The sequence below is a fragment of the Chiloscyllium punctatum genome, chromosome 44 (genome assembly GCF_047496795.1).
Source record: "Chiloscyllium punctatum isolate Juve2018m chromosome 44, sChiPun1.3, whole genome shotgun sequence".
Lineage (NCBI taxonomy): Eukaryota > Metazoa > Chordata > Chondrichthyes > Orectolobiformes > Hemiscylliidae > Chiloscyllium > Chiloscyllium punctatum.
Window position 1 is genome coordinate 50809517 of NC_092782.1, and position 16861 is coordinate 50826377.

General features: G+C 41.7%; 1 protein-coding gene across 8 annotated transcripts in view; it reads left to right on the forward strand.

The window, feature by feature from the left end:
• Positions 1-10583, forward strand: part of plxna4 (plexin A4) — a 632909-nt gene extending 622326 nt beyond the window's left edge. For all 8 annotated transcript variants that reach the window (XM_072562914.1, XM_072562916.1, XM_072562917.1 and 5 more), the window contains exons 30-32: positions 789-1001; positions 6005-6155; positions 8467-10583. In XM_072562914.1, the coding sequence (XP_072419015.1) occupies positions 789-1001; positions 6005-6155; positions 8467-8562 (460 nt within the window). In that variant the 3' untranslated portion in view covers positions 8563-10583. The remainder of the gene's footprint in view (positions 1-788; positions 1002-6004; positions 6156-8466) is intronic.
• The last annotated feature ends 6278 nt before the right edge of the window (positions 10584-16861 follow it).

Sequence of the window (16861 nt, forward strand, 5' to 3'; positions counted from 1 at the left end):
CTGATGGAATTTGAACCCAAAGTATTAACCTGGGTCATAGGAGTATTAATCCAGTGTCAATACTACTACATACTGTCTCTCCTATTAAATGCTGCTTAAGGAATAGAGAGACATTGTAGTGAGAAGAGAGTGGGGTCGGTATTTTGGGAAAGATGAGACCTGATGGGTGAAGGAGCTTGTTCGTTCCAACTTACATTGAGTATTCTGCTGTAAAGCTGACCCTCAGTTGTCAGCTCTGGTTGTACATAATCCTGGAGATTTCATGACGTGACCTCCTGTCTTGAATTACCGCACCTCCACACCTCATTATTGGTCACTCAATGTGCCCAATTCCATGGTGAACCACCTTGCTACACCAATGGCAAAGCAAGTCGACCCTTCATTACCTGGTTAGATTACTCTTGACTCTCAATCAAAGTGCACTGTCTATATTATGAACTGAAACCTTTAAGGTGTGGAGGAGCTGGTGTTGAACTGGGGTAGACAAAGTTAAAGATCACACAACACCAGGTTATAATCCAACAAGAGCGCTGCTCCTTTAAGCTAGTGCTTCCAAATAAGCCTGTTAGACGAGAACCTGGTGTTGTGTGATTTTTAATTAAAACCTTCAAAGAATTTTTAAAAATTACTCTGGTGAGTTTCTCTTGGCTTTGTGGGCAGTAAGGATTTGGAGATTGATCCTCAATTCCTGGCGACTGCAGCACATTCCTCTGAGATTCGGTGACCACAATCATAGCTGATGGAAGAAATCGGCCGTATTTAACCCTGTCTTTGTTTCCTCCTTACAGCTTGCCGCTGAGGTTCTGGGTGAATGTGATCAAGAATCCTCAGTTTGTCTTTGACATTCACAAGAGCAGCATCACGGATGCCTGCCTCTCGGTGGTGGCTCAGACCTTCATGGACTCCTGCTCGACGTCTGAGCACAGGCTGGGCAAAGACTCACCATCCAACAAGCTGCTTTATGCCAAGGACATCCCCAACTACAAAAGCTGGGTGGAAAGGTTAGTGCTGAGCATTGAGATCGACGTTGCCAATTCGGATTGCTTGGTTTCCTAAAGTTCCAGTACAAGACCCTCCTGCCTGCTCTCAGTGCATCTCTCCCACTTCAATATCACTAACTGCCTGACATGCCCATCTTCAGGGATACACTACTTTTACCCAATGGGCAAGCAGATAGACACATTGAAATCCAAATTGGATCAGTCAGCCAAACATATCCCCTGTCCAACACCCTGTAAAACCAATAAATAAAAGTATTGAATTTTATTTTCCATATACCTTTTTGTGTGCACCCCAAATGTTTTTATCCTCCAAACGTTTCTTTCATCATTGCGGCAATGTGCTAGAGATTAATTTTTATTTGCTGGAGGCTTGAGGATTCCAGAAAATGAGCAATTGCGCCTGGATCAGTGATGAATGAGTGGGCAATGGGGAGGGAGCAATGGAGAGATGGAATCAAACAATTCTTCAGTCAGTGCCAAAAGGGTGGAGAATGAGTTTCAATTAAGTTGAACTGTCATGACTTGCCAGTCACTGATGCTGCAGCTCTGATGAGCTGTCCGCCTGCCTGTCAATCCAACCTGGAAATCCTGATCGAGGTGCGCAGATGGCATTTGTCTGATTCAACACTCCTGACTCTCTCACTGTCAATATTGATAGTGACATGTTGATTTCAAAAAATAACGCGAGCTAAGGAGCGAGAGACCATTCGTAATGTCTCGAGAGAATAATTCCTTTATTATTTCATATTTCATAATAGCACCTTAGAGTCCTCATGAGCAGTAAATTGTCAGAGACAATTAGATTTCTCTGTATTTCAACCAAATTAAAGTAAATTGTAAAATTATTCAAAGTGGCATTTTTATAAGATTGAGTGTTTAATATTATTCAGTATTTACACAGAAACAGCTCATTTGACCTGCATTGAGTTGTTTACACTATATCCAGGTCTCCTCCCACTCTGCTTCATTGAGCCTGATCTCCATACACTCCTAACACCTTTTTCCCATTCGTATTTATGTAACATCTTTTCTGCACACCTCAAATACACTTTTGGAAACAAGTTCCAGGTTCTTTAGATTAGATTAGATTAGATTACTTACAGCGTGGAAACAGGCCCTTCGGCCCAACAAGTCCACACCGACCCGCCGAAGAGCACCCACCCACACCCATACCCATACCTGCATTTACCCTGCACCTAACACTATGGGCAGTTTAGCATAGCCAATTTACCTGACCTGCACATTATTGGACTGTGGGAGGAAACCGGAGCACCCGGAGGAAACCCACACAGACACAGGGAGAATGTGCAAACTCCACACAGTCAGTCGCCTGAGGCGGGAAATGAACCCGGGTCTCTGGCGCTGTGAGGCAGCAGTGCTAACCACTGTGCCACCGTGCCGCCCACAAACTTGTTATTCAACAGGTGGGCAAATGTCACCTTAATCCCCTGTAAGTGACTATCTCATATTGATAGCCTGGTAGTGGACCTACCTATAAGTGGAAGCAGTTTCTGGATGTTTCGCTTATTAGTATTCTGCTAGTTCTTCATCAAAGCTTTCATAGCATCACAATTCAACAAACAGGCTGTTTCGGCTTTGTTACTTCTCTGAAAACTAACTGAAAAGTGTTTTTGCAATGCACGTATGTCTGTCACTTGATCTATAGGTTAGCAGGAAAATATGTATTACAATAATATTTTTCGCAGTAGGAAGGCGAACATTTTGCTTTTCTTCTGAATTAGAGGACCACCAATAAAATCACGTAAACATGTGAATCCTCGAGGCTGCGATTCTGATTCACATTGAAATAATTGCAGAAGGGAACCATTCAGGCCATTCCACACTTGCAGATTGGTCCGTTGTTAATCACTGAGATGAAGAGAGATTTTCCTGTTTTCATCCAGAGTTTAACCTCCCTGACCATCCTGCACCCTTCTCCCACTTAGGTTTAGCTTTCTCATTCATTCATGGGAATGTGGGCGAGACCAGCATTTATTGCCCATCCCACACAGCCCAGAGAATGATAGTGAGCTGCCTTCTTGAACCAGTGCAGTCCATCTGCTCAGTTGTGTGAGGGAGGGAGTTCCAGGGCTTTGACTCAGTGACAATGAAGGAACCATGACATATTCCCATGTGAAGATGGTGTGTGGCTTACAGGAAAACTTAGCTGGTTGGTATTGTATCTGCCGCCCTTGTTGTAATGTTAGAAGGCACTGGTGAAGCAGCATTGGTGATTTGCTGCCATGCATCTTGTATATAGTATACACTGTCATTGCATCACTAGTGAAGAGACTGAATTATTAAATTGGTGTGCTGGCCAAGCCTTGTCCTGGATTGTGTTAAGCTTCTTGAGTGTTCTTGGAGATTCACTAATCCAGGCAAATTGAAAGCATTCCTTCAAATTCCTGACTTGTGGATGCTGGGCAGGCTTAGGAGAGTCAGGTAGTGAGAATTTCATAATTGCCAGACTTTAACCTGCATTTGTAACCAGAGGTTTTATATGGTTCATTGGGTTTCTGGCTAATGATAACTCCTAGGATGTTGGTTGTGTGGGATTCATCAACGGTAATGTCATAGAATGTCAAGGGAGAAAGTTAGATTCTCACTTGTTGGAGATGAACATTGCTTGGCACTTAGAACCATAGAATCCCGACAGTACAGAAACAGGCCCTTTGGCCCAACAAGTCCACACTGACCCCCCGAACAGTATCCCACCCAAATCGATTCCCCACTTGTGTGGTGTTGAATGGGACTTGCCATTTATCGGCCCAAGTCTGAATGTTATCAAGGTCATGGTGCATATGGACTGCTGCTGTATTTGAAGAGTTCTGAACGGTACTGGTTATTGTGCAGTCATCAGCAAACATTCCCACTTCGGACTTTATTTTTGAGGTAAAGCAATTAATGAAGCACGTGGCCAAAATTGTCTAATAGATAAAATCAATAAATTAATGTTTCATCTGCCTGTTAGGTAGATGGAAAATGTCCAATGGAACTATTTCAAAGAAAAGTCATCCTTGTCAATTATTACCCCTCAGTCACTGAAAAAACAGATTATCTGGTTATTTTTATCATTGCATTTTATGGGACCTTCCTGTGTACACTGGCTGCTACATTCCCCCACATTGTAAAAGTGACAGTACTTCAACAAGGACTTCATTGGCTGTGTAGAGCTTAAAGGCACTGTGTAATTGTGCACCAGGAATCTTTAAGTTTCTGGAGTGGGACTTCACATTTCGATTCAAAGACAACATTGATAGCCATTGGACCACAGCCGACTCCAATAAGATGGTCTTTCAGCGGGCAGAAACTGGTTTCTCCCCTGAGGCTGCACTGTATGACATAAACTCTCTTACAAACTTGGATAACATTAAGCACCTTGGAAATAGGGAGTGGGGATATGACAGTTGTATAAATGGGCCAGATGGATGGAAACACATGTGAAAGCCCTTTCACAGCAGGGTTCTGCAGACTTACATCTGGCCCAGAAAAATAACAAGGCAGAGGGAGGCACACAGAAATAAAGGAAGGTCCAAGTTTTGTTTGTTCATGTGATATGGGCATTGCTCATTGAACAAGCATTTGGTGCCCATCTGTAATTCCCCTTGAACTGAATGGGCCTTGATGGGCCATTTTGGAGGACAGTTAAGAGTCAACCACATTGCTGTGGGTCTGGAGTCACATGTACCCAAGAGCATAATGTGCTTGCTCTACATCAAGCCAGTGCCATAGGATGTTTTATGCTCTCTGAGGGGGGACATTGCTTTAACATCTAATCCCAAGTAGTGCAGGACTTCCTCAGGGCTGTATTAGATTGTCAGCCTGGAGTTTTGCATTCCAACTCTGGAGTGTGACTTGAACCCATGATCTTCTGACTCAGGATGCCATCACCCAAGTCACAGCTGTCCCTAAACAATAGAGTGAATAGAAAGCAGAAATAGTTTAAAAATAAAACAAAAGCCCCCTAAATCTAGTGACACATGTTTGTCCCAGTAGACAAGAATTGGACTTGTGTATAGTAATGTGTTAAAAGCTCAGCAACAGCAGAATGGATCCCATTGACAATGATTGATGCCCCCGGCTGTACTTCATGTCCTTTGATTAATTCCACTGCAGAGTCTGAAGGGGGAAAACAATGCCAAGTGTGACAAGCAAATTGGAGCATTTCCCTCAATGTGAATCCATTAAGAAAACCAAAAAAAAGGGGAATTGTATTGCCTTGATCTTAACCCCTAATATACTTGTGGCAAATGATCTCATGCAGTAGCTAGCTGGTGAGCTGATTTCAATGGTTTTTAAATGTTTCTGTGTGGGCATCATTCAGTAAATATTATCACATTTCTGAGAAATCTCTGTAATGTTGACATGCTCCCGGCAATTATTTGCAACTATTGGCACATTCTAGAGGGTCTACTCCAATGCTGGCATACTCCTGGGGATTATCTGCTAATCTTGACACTCTATAATAGATTATCTGAAACCAATAACACACTTCTAAGGATTACCTCCAACTACTGAACATCTTGTCAGGAATTATCTAAATATATGGTCTCACTCCCGAAGACCTCTGGTAAATGTTACCAAACCATCAAGGATTATTTGTAAGTATTGGCACTGTCTGTAGAAAGAGGCTCCATTGGTTTTCTCTCCTGTAGGAACCTTGGCAGGAGTGACTCTATCAGTGGGACTACCCATTACAGTACAAATGTTTACAGAGATTTTGAAATTTCCAAAAAATGTTATAAGTGTTCATTTCTTGGCCCACACTTTGGCTTACAGTTGCGCAGCGGAGTTATGACGTTGTCAGCCTGCCCAAAGATTCATCATTTAAAGAGGGAGGCATTATGAATGGGTAAGAAAAAGAATTGACGCTTGGACTGCTCAATTTTTTTTTACTTCCCGTATTGATGAGATGTTGCCTGTTCTCTGCTCTTAAGTATGAGGTAAGATATGAGAAGAAACACAACTTGACCAACTTGTTTATTTGTCTCTCTTCTGTGCAGGTACTATGCAGACATTGGAAAAATGCCAGCCATCAGCGACCAGGACATGAATGCCTATCTCGCAGAGCAATCCCGTATGCACATGACTGAATTCAATGCGATGAGTGCCCTCAGTGAGATCTACTCCTATGTTAGCAAATACAGCGAGGAGGTAATTGTCCTCTTGACCGAGACATGAGAGATAGCAGAGACCAAACACGAGCATAGTCTGTTTTGTTTGTTGGAACATCAGAAACATTAGTCGACATTCAGGACAACTCAGCCATTGAATTAGGACCAGGGCGGATTTGCAGCTCCATTCCTTTGCATTAACCACCCTCATATGTTTACCTAATGGATACCTATCCCAGTCTTGGAGGTTCCAAATCTTCCCCGAGAATGCATATCCTTTTGGGGAAGAAGGTTCGAAATTTCGATGACCTTTTGAATGACAAAGCATTTCCTGATTTCCCATGTGAATGATTGGCTCTAATGTCTGTCTGCTTGTGTTTGATTTCCTGATCAGAAGAAATAGTTCCTCTATATCTACCCTATAAAACTCTTTACTACATAACCCCACACGATCTCCTTTACTCTAAGGGATACCTGCCAAGTTTATGCTCCCTGCTATCATAATTTAACCTTTTGAGCCCCAGTGTCATTTTGTCTCAATAAGCAATAATTGTAAATTGAATAGTTGAAGGCATATGTTGAATTGTCAAGTAAAGATCTTTTATTTTCAAAATTACGAACCTACCCGAACTCAAGAACGAGGAGGAGGAATATGACATTCCTCTCCCTTGAGCTTGTTCCACCATTCAATAAAATTCATGGTCATTAGCAAACTTGCTCCAATCAGCAATAACATCATGGCTGATCTGATGCATCATGGTCATTTGGAAATCTGCTCCATTTAGCAATAACATCATGGCTGATCTGATGGATCATGGTCTTGCTCTATTCTGCCTGTCTGCTCGTTTATGCACAGCTGCCTGAAAACTAATTGACATCCATTGTGCAAAACATTTCCACCACATGATCGAATTGTGGATTCGTCCACTTGATTTCTTTTGTAGAATCCCTAGAGTGGGAAAAGAGGCCATTCAGCCCATGGGTTCTGCACAGACCATCTGAAGAGCACCCCACTCAGACCCACAATCCGTATTTACCCAGTCCCCATAATCCTGCATTTACAACAGCTAACCCACTTAGTCTGCACATCCCTGGACATTACAAGGCAATTCAACTAGATAAAAACAAGGACTGCAGATGCTGGAAACAAGAATCTAGATTAGAGTGGTGCTGGAAAAGCACAGCAGGCCAGGCAACATCCAAGGAGCAGGAAAATCGACGTTTCGGGCAAAAGCCCTTCACCTTGACCAATCCACCTAACCTGCACATATTTGGACTGGAGCACTTGGTGGAAACCCATGGAGACATAGGGAGAATGTGCAGACTCTACACTGACAGTCACATGAGGGTGGAATTGAACCTGGGTCCCTGGCGCTGTGAGATGCCACTGAGTCACTGTGTCACCCCTCTTTTTCAAGAGAAGGTTGTGAACATGCAATAGCATTGACCTGATTTCTTTGTTCCACTTCTACAGGGGAGCGAGAGCTTGAGTGCAGTGTTGGGAAAATTACATTTACTTACTGTTGCACTGTTACTGTTCCTGACCTCTTAGACCTCACTAGATACTCTTACAGAACTCAGAGGAAATTCCCAATATTTCCTGAATTATCCAATTCGCTAAGTGATGCTTCCCATTTTTCTTATCTTGGGGGATTACAAGCAGTTGGGGAAGAGTAATGTAGTGTACTGGATCCAGGAACATTGATAGACCTGACACATCTTCTGTCACATTTGGGTCCTTTATCACAGTTGGTTTCAGATGCCCACTGTAGAGATGCAAGGTAGCATAGGTTTGTAAGGAGCCAGAGGGAGCACTGACTGTGGTCGTCTTAACAAGATGGTAGACCTCAAACAACACTTGCTTGCCAAATCGTTGGCTTTTGAATATGAGGAGACTGTGTTGGGAATGCATTTACAATCTAACTACATAGCGTAGCAAGCTCAGAATGACTCTTTGGCCTGTGTTCTTGTGCTGTACAGTTCTTTCTTCTAAACAGGTGGTTGGTCTCCCACAATCTATATGGTTCCACACCTATCCAATGCCCATATCCCGCACTTTAAGTCAGATGTACCTTAATAACAATTAGTAATAGCCAACCTGGAACTGCTCCCACACAAACTTGCCAAAATGTAACATTCTCATTATCAAGATCAGCTTAACTCAGTAAAGTGTACCAATAGCCAGCAGCAGGGACAAAAATCACAGGCTCCAGTTACTGGGCCCATATGTGCTCATTTGCCTTGGATGCTGCTATTGACCTATCTCCATAAAATATGTAAGAATTTTATGTTTTTGTAAAACGTTGTTGAACTCAATACTAACATTCCTCTTTTTATGCTGATACCTACAGGTAGTTAATACGCTAGAATGTGAAGACCAGTCCCGGAGACAGCGATTAGCGTACAAACTTGAACAGGTGATTGCCCTCATGTCCATAGAGAGCTGAGTGGCACCACCAAGGAACGCTGGGTAAAAGAAGCCAAGCTGTGCCTGACTAAAGATGGTCGCCTTTCAAGTGCAAGTTATGATTGGTCACAAGCAAAGTCACCTTGATCATCTATCTTTTTCCATTATCTCTATCACTTAATCTTCTCACCTCTCTTGCCACTCTCTCTCACCCAGAATATTATTGGATATATCAAAAGGTCAGTGAAAGGTTAAAGCTACGCAAATCACTTCATGGTTTTTAAAAATAAAGTAGTCATCACTCATGTGGAGAAACAAAAATTGGCAAGGAACTAAGACACGCAGTGGTTTTCTCAGCCATCATCTGCAGAGGAACTTGAGAGTCTTCATTCTTGCTGCTGAAGTTCATGGAACCAGGAAAAACAGAAGAATCTTCACAGTCTGTGGGAGACTGCCAGTGATTTCCTTTGGGACAAATTAATATCCTATTTGCTTCAGCCAAGCATTTGCCTTGCTGTGTTTTTTGATTGGGGGGGGAGGGGGGGTAGGTGTGGGGGTGAAAAGCTGAGACTTTGTCACATCTTTGATTGAAATGTGATCAATGAGACAATAATATAGTTTCTTATGTGGTTGACTTCACAGTGAGAGATGGCAGACCACTGAGAAACAAAAATGTATGCATGAGTATTGCAGTTTAACTGGTGAAAGACTATGGGGGAGGGCAAAGAACGTCTTGCAAAATGGTGGAGGGCTGATTTCAACAAAGGGGTTGGGGTTAAATTTATTCCAGATCTGTATATGGGCTATGGTGCAGGGAGAGGAACAATCACACACAAACAAATAAAGGTACTATAAACCCAAACCCTTATACTCGGCATTGACGAAGAAACTTGGAGGTGATCATGTGAAACCATTTCCAACAAATGGACAGATTCAATTTTCACCAGATTCCGAGGGCATTCCAGAACCCTTGGACCGACTTGGAGAACGAGAAAAGGACACTGGGTTTGGAAACAATGGATTGTCCCAGCCAGCAAAGACCAAAGGATTTCAGTGCTGTTAGAAAATAAGTGCCACTGTGGAATAATAATAAAAAAAACAATTTATTTACAGACGTCTACCTAATGTGTGAGGCTCCGTGAGAAAAAGTACGAAACACACGACAAGCTGGCTTCAAACAAGCATTCCTCTTTATTTGCACAGGAAGACGCACAGATTGACAAACTGTGAATTTATTTATAGCAGAACAAGATGAAAAAGAAATTACGAAAGCGACGACATGATTTGCACGTGTTAGATGTAGGAGGAGCTAGAAACTTGAGGAGGGGTGGTGGGGATGGGAGAGAGTCGGGGTTGGAATTTGAGTCATCTCATGGTCGGTACGGGAGAACAGGAGTCTCGACCTCCCCCTTCCCACAAGGATGTGTATCAGATGGACATGAATATCATATTATTGTGAAATCTGAAGCTGCCCTCTTATTCAGCTCCGAAAATGATTTAAAGGGAATAAAATAAAAAAAAGATGCTTTTTCTTTTGCCTTGAACTGTGCCAGACTTGTGATGTGAATGTGTTTGGTCAGCCCAGGCAAAGACCTGGGCTGCCTGGCTACTAGTTTTCTTTTCGATAATTTTTGTTTTTTTAAATTTAAAACAAGAAATGCATGTAATATGATTTTGCGGCAACAAAGAACAGCAACGCCATGATTGTGGATGTGTCAGTTTTGAATTTTTTTTCAAAAAATGTTCCTTTTTGCTTGAGAATACCATGTCCAGCCTGAATGGATTGTAATGCGAACATCTCTCCATTAAAATCGGCAACAAAAGAATAAAGGATTTGTAACAACCTACCCTTAGAAACCAGTGTTAGGAAGCTTCAAGACAAAGCGACATAGGTTTTTATCCTAATTAATGACTGTAATTAAATATACTACTTAAACAAAGACATCAAATGACTTGAGAAAGGCAAGCTTCAGTACTTTGTTATATCAATTGTATACCTGTGTATGTAAATATGATGCATTCCTATTTTGCAGTTCAGAACAAAAATTTACTATTTGTAATATAGAATAAAGTTTATTAAAAAAAAGTGTTTATAACTTCCTAATGTTTTGCAGAGAACCCATGGTATTACTCATATTCAGTCTGTTGCATTGGACCTGTAATGCAACACCCATTCCCAAGGAGACTGATTAACTATGATTTAGTGAATCAAATTTTGCTCTGTCAAATCTTCAGTTCTATCTTAGGATATAGCATGATAGATCCTTTAAAGAACACAATCTGTAGAAAAACCAAGGGTAAGAAAATAAAAGGCATAACTCCAGGGTTGAATTGAAACACCAATATAAACTTCAAAAAGACAAACATAAGCAATACTGACTAAATAGATACATTGAACAAGTAAGAATTATTCAATACAGTATACATAGTACATAAAATTTAATGTTAAGGATTTAACATTAAGTTAATATGAATTAACAGACAGACTGTGGTTGATTAACCCATGGTCTGTACTTTTAAGTGGTCAGTGTAGTTAGGGCAGATTGTATCCAGATGTTAGTGACACCACGGGGTCATAAAATCTCATTAAAACTTTATCTCTTTTACAAGGGATTCTAATTCTCCACTTTCAAAGGTGTTGGCTTGAAATGCCCTCAGCTTCTCTGTCTCAGACAACTTCAATGACTGCTCATGTCCTCATAGCTAAATCTCTTCTCCTGAGACTGAGCTCCCCAGGACTCAGAAAGCTTCTCACAAACATCCAATTATGGGGACAATTTCAAACAGCTAGTTTTGCTGAGCGGCCACTGCATTTCTTTAAACTCCAACCTTTCTCAGCTACATTAAGTAAATACTGTTTGAAGGATTCCGTCACCTCATGCTCTGCCTCACTGAACTATCAGTGAATCCAGGGACATGGTCCTGCACTAACTGCCTGGAGTCTGATAACAATTGAATTGTGCTTCTTAGCCACTTCTTATGCAGCAATCTCACAGCTCTAATTTGCAACTAACATTTCCCAGCAAGCACAAACCCTGATAAATTAAATCCAGAGAAATTTTAAAACTCCCTCCACTCAGATGACACTGCCTGCTGTGGGCCATCTTTGACCTGATGTTTCATGTTTACCGGATGTTTTAAACTAATTTAGCTGTAACACCTACTGGACTGCTATTACTGCATGCTTTTCAGCTTTTGCATCATCAGCTATGTAAGCCGCATTGTTTTGTAGCTCCAGTTTTTCTACTCCAATGCATGAAAGAAACATGGGTAGCCTTTTTATTGCCATTTGTTTTAGGTTTATGACCAATTGTTAAAGTCCAACGTTTAAATTAGTTTACCTTCCCAGCTGTTATTCTTTCAAAGCAAATATGACCCCAACCTTTTAAGTATTCTAGAGTTAAAATTGTTTTAATCCCATTTATCCTAATCTTTACAGTTAAATTTAAGTTCCTAAAACAAAAAAAAAGGACAATAAAACATCTGAACCATGAACTAGATTTTCACAATGAGAATATGTTGGTGGATCATCAGATGATCACAGGAAGTGGGCACTTTAGTGAAGGCTTTACAATCATAGCTATTCCACTTTGGTCTCCCCATTGTCTATTTCTGAGCTGATTTTCTGGCTCCACCTCTGTCTCTGCTCCACTGGTTCAACCTCTCTATTCTTCTGATTTTCTCCATGTAATTCCCCCATTCACTTCCCATGTTAGCGTTTTCCTTAATTCATTTCAATACAGGGTGATGAAAGCTCGTGTACTCTGTAAAGGAGCCAGCCAAGGTTGCATGCTGCTGTTAGGTTGCAGTTCACAGGAGAGACGTGACCGTTAGAGTTGACTTTCCATTTTCTGTACAATACATTCATGCTTTGTCCACCTTTTCTGTTTCACCGATTTGCCCCAAACCCGTTCCCCTTTCCTAACATCTGCCTGTACTGCCTGTAAACAAATCTTTTCACTGTACTTAGGTACACATGACTACAATAAATCAAATCAAATCAAATCTACCAGGACCTCATTATGAACTTCCACCCCAATGTATTGTCGTTTACTTGATCCTTATCCCTCCATCCATGTCTATTTGCTGTTCCAAAGGGTGCTGGTGAGACAATGAAATCACATTTGTTCCCCAAAGGCTGGGTTTTGTGCTGTCTGCAATCACACCACCATGATGTTATCCAAGGTCATGGTGCCCCATATCAAGCAAGGAAGTCCAGCAGATCTGATTATATGGCCTGGTGTTGGGCAGGGAGAGAGGCTCATTTCAAGCCTCCTGGACTCATTCAACACAAACCCAAACTCCAGCATCCTCTCTCTCTCTCTCTCTAACCATCTCACCCCTTGCCTCCTGATTCCAGTATTCCCACCGCTCACCCACCCCTGCCAAAATCCCTTCCCCTGTCATTGAAACCTCCATTCCCAGACTTATTAGCTATCCTCAGTGTGGCCTACATCTGGCTGCTGTTGCTGGGACAACAGAGCTGCTGCCCATTCAGTTGACCAGATCTTATGCAGGACCTCTCCCTGAAAGAGCAGGGGGAGATGGTTGAGAATTCTCACATTAAATCAACTACTGTTGATTTGAATAGTTGGAGGACAGCTATTGGTCCTATCAGTGATTCCTCTCAACCCCACCATGACAAATGTGACTTTTTAAGCTTTGAATGGGTGGGAACAGCAATGTCTATAAAATACAGCCCTTAATATGAGCTTGTTTCAAAGAAATTAACTTACAATGAGAGGGGAAACATTCCATCTCCCTTTCTCTTTCATTTTGCCATCACTCCTCCTTATCTCAAAGTAATTAGAATTGAACTCAGCCTTTAACACATAAGTTTTTCTGCCCAGTGAAGTTGTTAATGATCTCCATCCTCTGCTGAAACTGCAGGTACTTTGAGAATCAAATTTTTGAGGCTAAACTTGGAAACCGAGAAGTTGTTGCCAGTGATTTTACCTTTCTTCAGAGGGGATGCTTTTGAGTCTGCAATCAATTAGAAATCACTGAGCTGAAGAGAATTTCCTCTGTTATATTATCAGTCCCAGTGCCAAACTCCTTGGGGAAGATTATATGGCATTATAGCTTGATTTTTAACAGTATTTAAAATTTGCTGTAAATGGTGACCATCCTCATTCTGGATAAATTTCTTTTGTTTCTAATTTTTAAAATGGTTTCTTTATGGTGTAGTAATAGATTTCTCAATCCCATATGGAGATGGTTAGCTGTATGGCTGGTTTGTAATGCACAGTGATGCTAACAGCGTGGGTTCAGTTCCCACATTGGCTGAGGTTACCATGAAGAACTGTTTCTCTCAACCTCTCAGGTTAAACCACCACGAGTCTTCTCTCTCCAATGAGAGAGCAGTCCTATAGCCTGGTAAGATTAAGCTGCCATTGCCTTTTAACTAATCCCACATGTATTTCCCAACTGTTTATCGCAATAAATGTAAACTTCAAAAATGAAGGTTTTCAATTAGGCGTCAAAATAAGTTTTATTTTTCCAGGGCTCCTTATGGAATTCTCTTGGGTGACTTATGATTTCTAGTGGCTACATTTTGGTTTATGTGATACCATCTAATAATAATGAAAGCTTCTGTATTTGTGTTGTTATACGGAGTAATTGGACTCTCACAGATTAAAATTAGAAGTATTCATTAGTATTCTCAATAATGAATAACACTCCATTCAATTTAAAGCCAAAACAGACATGGAGAGTATTAATTTCCTCTATATGACAGTATTTGTAGAAGACAAAGGTAAAAGTTAACAAAGGCTTTTTTTTCAAAATAACTGACACACTTGCACATACGAGAAACCATCTTTCCTAATACACACCAGTGGAGTCATAAATAATGCGTTTGTAGAACACATGCACAAAGCTGGTACACTTTAACCAGACATTTCTAATGCTAATTACCGCATCTTGGATCTCAATCTCAGATTTAAATCTAACAATTGGCTGTGTTTGTTACAATAGGATGTATGGTTTCTTCATCTATAGTATTTCCTGAACTTGCACAGCCCTAAACCAGAGATTCCACATTCAGTTGCAAAACAATCATGACCTCGGTGATTTTTTTTGAATCGCAGTTGGCTGAACATTCCTTTATTGACTCTCCTTTGCAGCTTTCCTCTCCTGACCTTCCTCCATCCTCATTATCCATGCCCCTTCATGCAGTCCCTTTCTCTCCTTACACCTCTTGCAGCCTCTTTTACCCCCATACTCTGTTTGCAGCTACTTCTTAGAGTTGCCTTCTCCAATTCAACCTGCTGAACCATCTTTATGCTTTCTGAAGATACTTGTCCTGCCTACTTTACCTCCCCACGCACCTCTGAGATCCTCTATACCTCCTCCACCCCTCTTACAGCCTACTACTCCTCCACTGTCTTTGTGCAGCCTCTTTCTCATTTGCCAAACACCCCCGCTGCCAACACCACCTCCTCCTGCTCTCACCCAGCATTATTTTATTTGCCGGATTACTGTGAGAATACCTCAAATTGATTGAGCTGCTTACCCTGTTGACATCACTGCTCTGACTCGTTTGGAGACCTCCTTGATTTGTCTCCAGATTCAAACTGACTTTGGGAGAAAGGATAGTCATGTTATAGGATTGTTAGGTTTATGTGTGGTCAGTAATGAGCATCTTTGCTTGAAGACTGACTGAGAAATTCAACCTGTTTTCTTGAGTCTGTTCAAATTAGCAACACATATTAGTGGTTACAAAACACAACTGGTACTTTTTCAAATTAATATCATGAAAAGAACAGCTGCACCCTGCTCGTATTTTTCTATGTTTCTCTGTATGCCTAACGGCCTAAAAAACATTCAGGCTTAAGCTGAAAAGTGGCAGGTAAAATTCACAACAGGCACGTGATGACCAATCCCATTGAGAGAATGTAACTGTCCCCTTTGATATCCAATGGCATTAGTATCACTGATGTCCCATTATACACAGCTTGAGGAAAACCGTGCAGTTGAAAGACAGAAAATTCTGTGACAAGTAACTCACCTCCTGACTCCACAAGCATGTCCACCATCTACAAGGCATAAGTAAGGAGTATGATAGGACACTTGCCCCTGGATGAGCGCGGTTCCACAACACTCAAGGAGCTAGATACCACTCAATGCAAAATAGCCCACTTGACTGGCACTCCATCCACCACCTTCAACATTCACTTCTCCCGTCAGTGGTGCACAGAGATAGTATATACTTCATACAAGGTGCACTGTGGCAACTCACCAAGAACCCTTCAACCGCAGTTTCTAACTCTGCAAACCCTACCACTCGGATGGACAAGGTCAACAGAGACATGCGAACACCACCACTTGCAAGTTCCCCTTCAAGCCATAAACCCTCCTGACTTGGAACTATCCTCCCATTCCTTCACTGTTGCCAGGTCCAAAATCCTGAAACTCCTTCCCTGCCATCCTTGTGGTTGGAGCCCACATGGATCACAGCAGCAGTTCAAGAAGGCAACACGTCTGCCACCCTCTCTAGAGAAATGAGGTTTGGCAACAAATGCTGGTTTTGTCAGCAAAGTCCGTAGCCCATGAAAGAACTTAATCAAAGATAATTTTATTTACACTTGTTTACTGCTGGCATCAAGATTATCTAAACTTTGTTGCAGATTCCTTCTGAACATATAGTCACTTCCTAAGTGGTTTGCAGAATGCACCAAATCCCAGTTACATTGTATACCTTGCTGCTGTATAGCTGCAAAACATCACTGGCCTATGCCGTGTGTGACACAGAGAAATAATTATCTATAATTATACGACTTAGCAACTCATAAATCCAGCAAAGCTGCAATCATTCAGTGTTGATTAGTGTTAGGCTCTAAGCAAATAACAGTATCACAGGGAGATTGATTGAGACACACAGGCTCAGTGGAACACAATGGAGGCAGCACCAGGTGATGTGCCAGTGATGGATTGGTCAATTGGACCTCATGTAAAATGTAGGCTGTGCCAGGAATCTTAATTTTGATTAATTCTTCGAGGATATGGCACTAGAATTGATGGGCTTTAAAACCCACCTGAAGGAATCAATGGCCTTGAGTCTCTGGAGGTGTTTGGGAGACAATAGACAATAGACAATAGGTGCAGGAGTAGGCCATTCTGCCCTTTGAGCCTGCACCACCATTCAATATGATCATGGCTGATCATCCTTAATCAGTATCCTGTTCCTGCCTTATCTCCATAACCCTTGATTCCACTATCCTTGAGAGCTCTATCCAACTCTTTCTTAAATGAATCCAGAGACTGGGCCTCCACTGCCCTCTAAGGCAGAGCATTCCACACAGCCACCACTCTCTGGGTGAAGAAGTTTCTCCTCATCT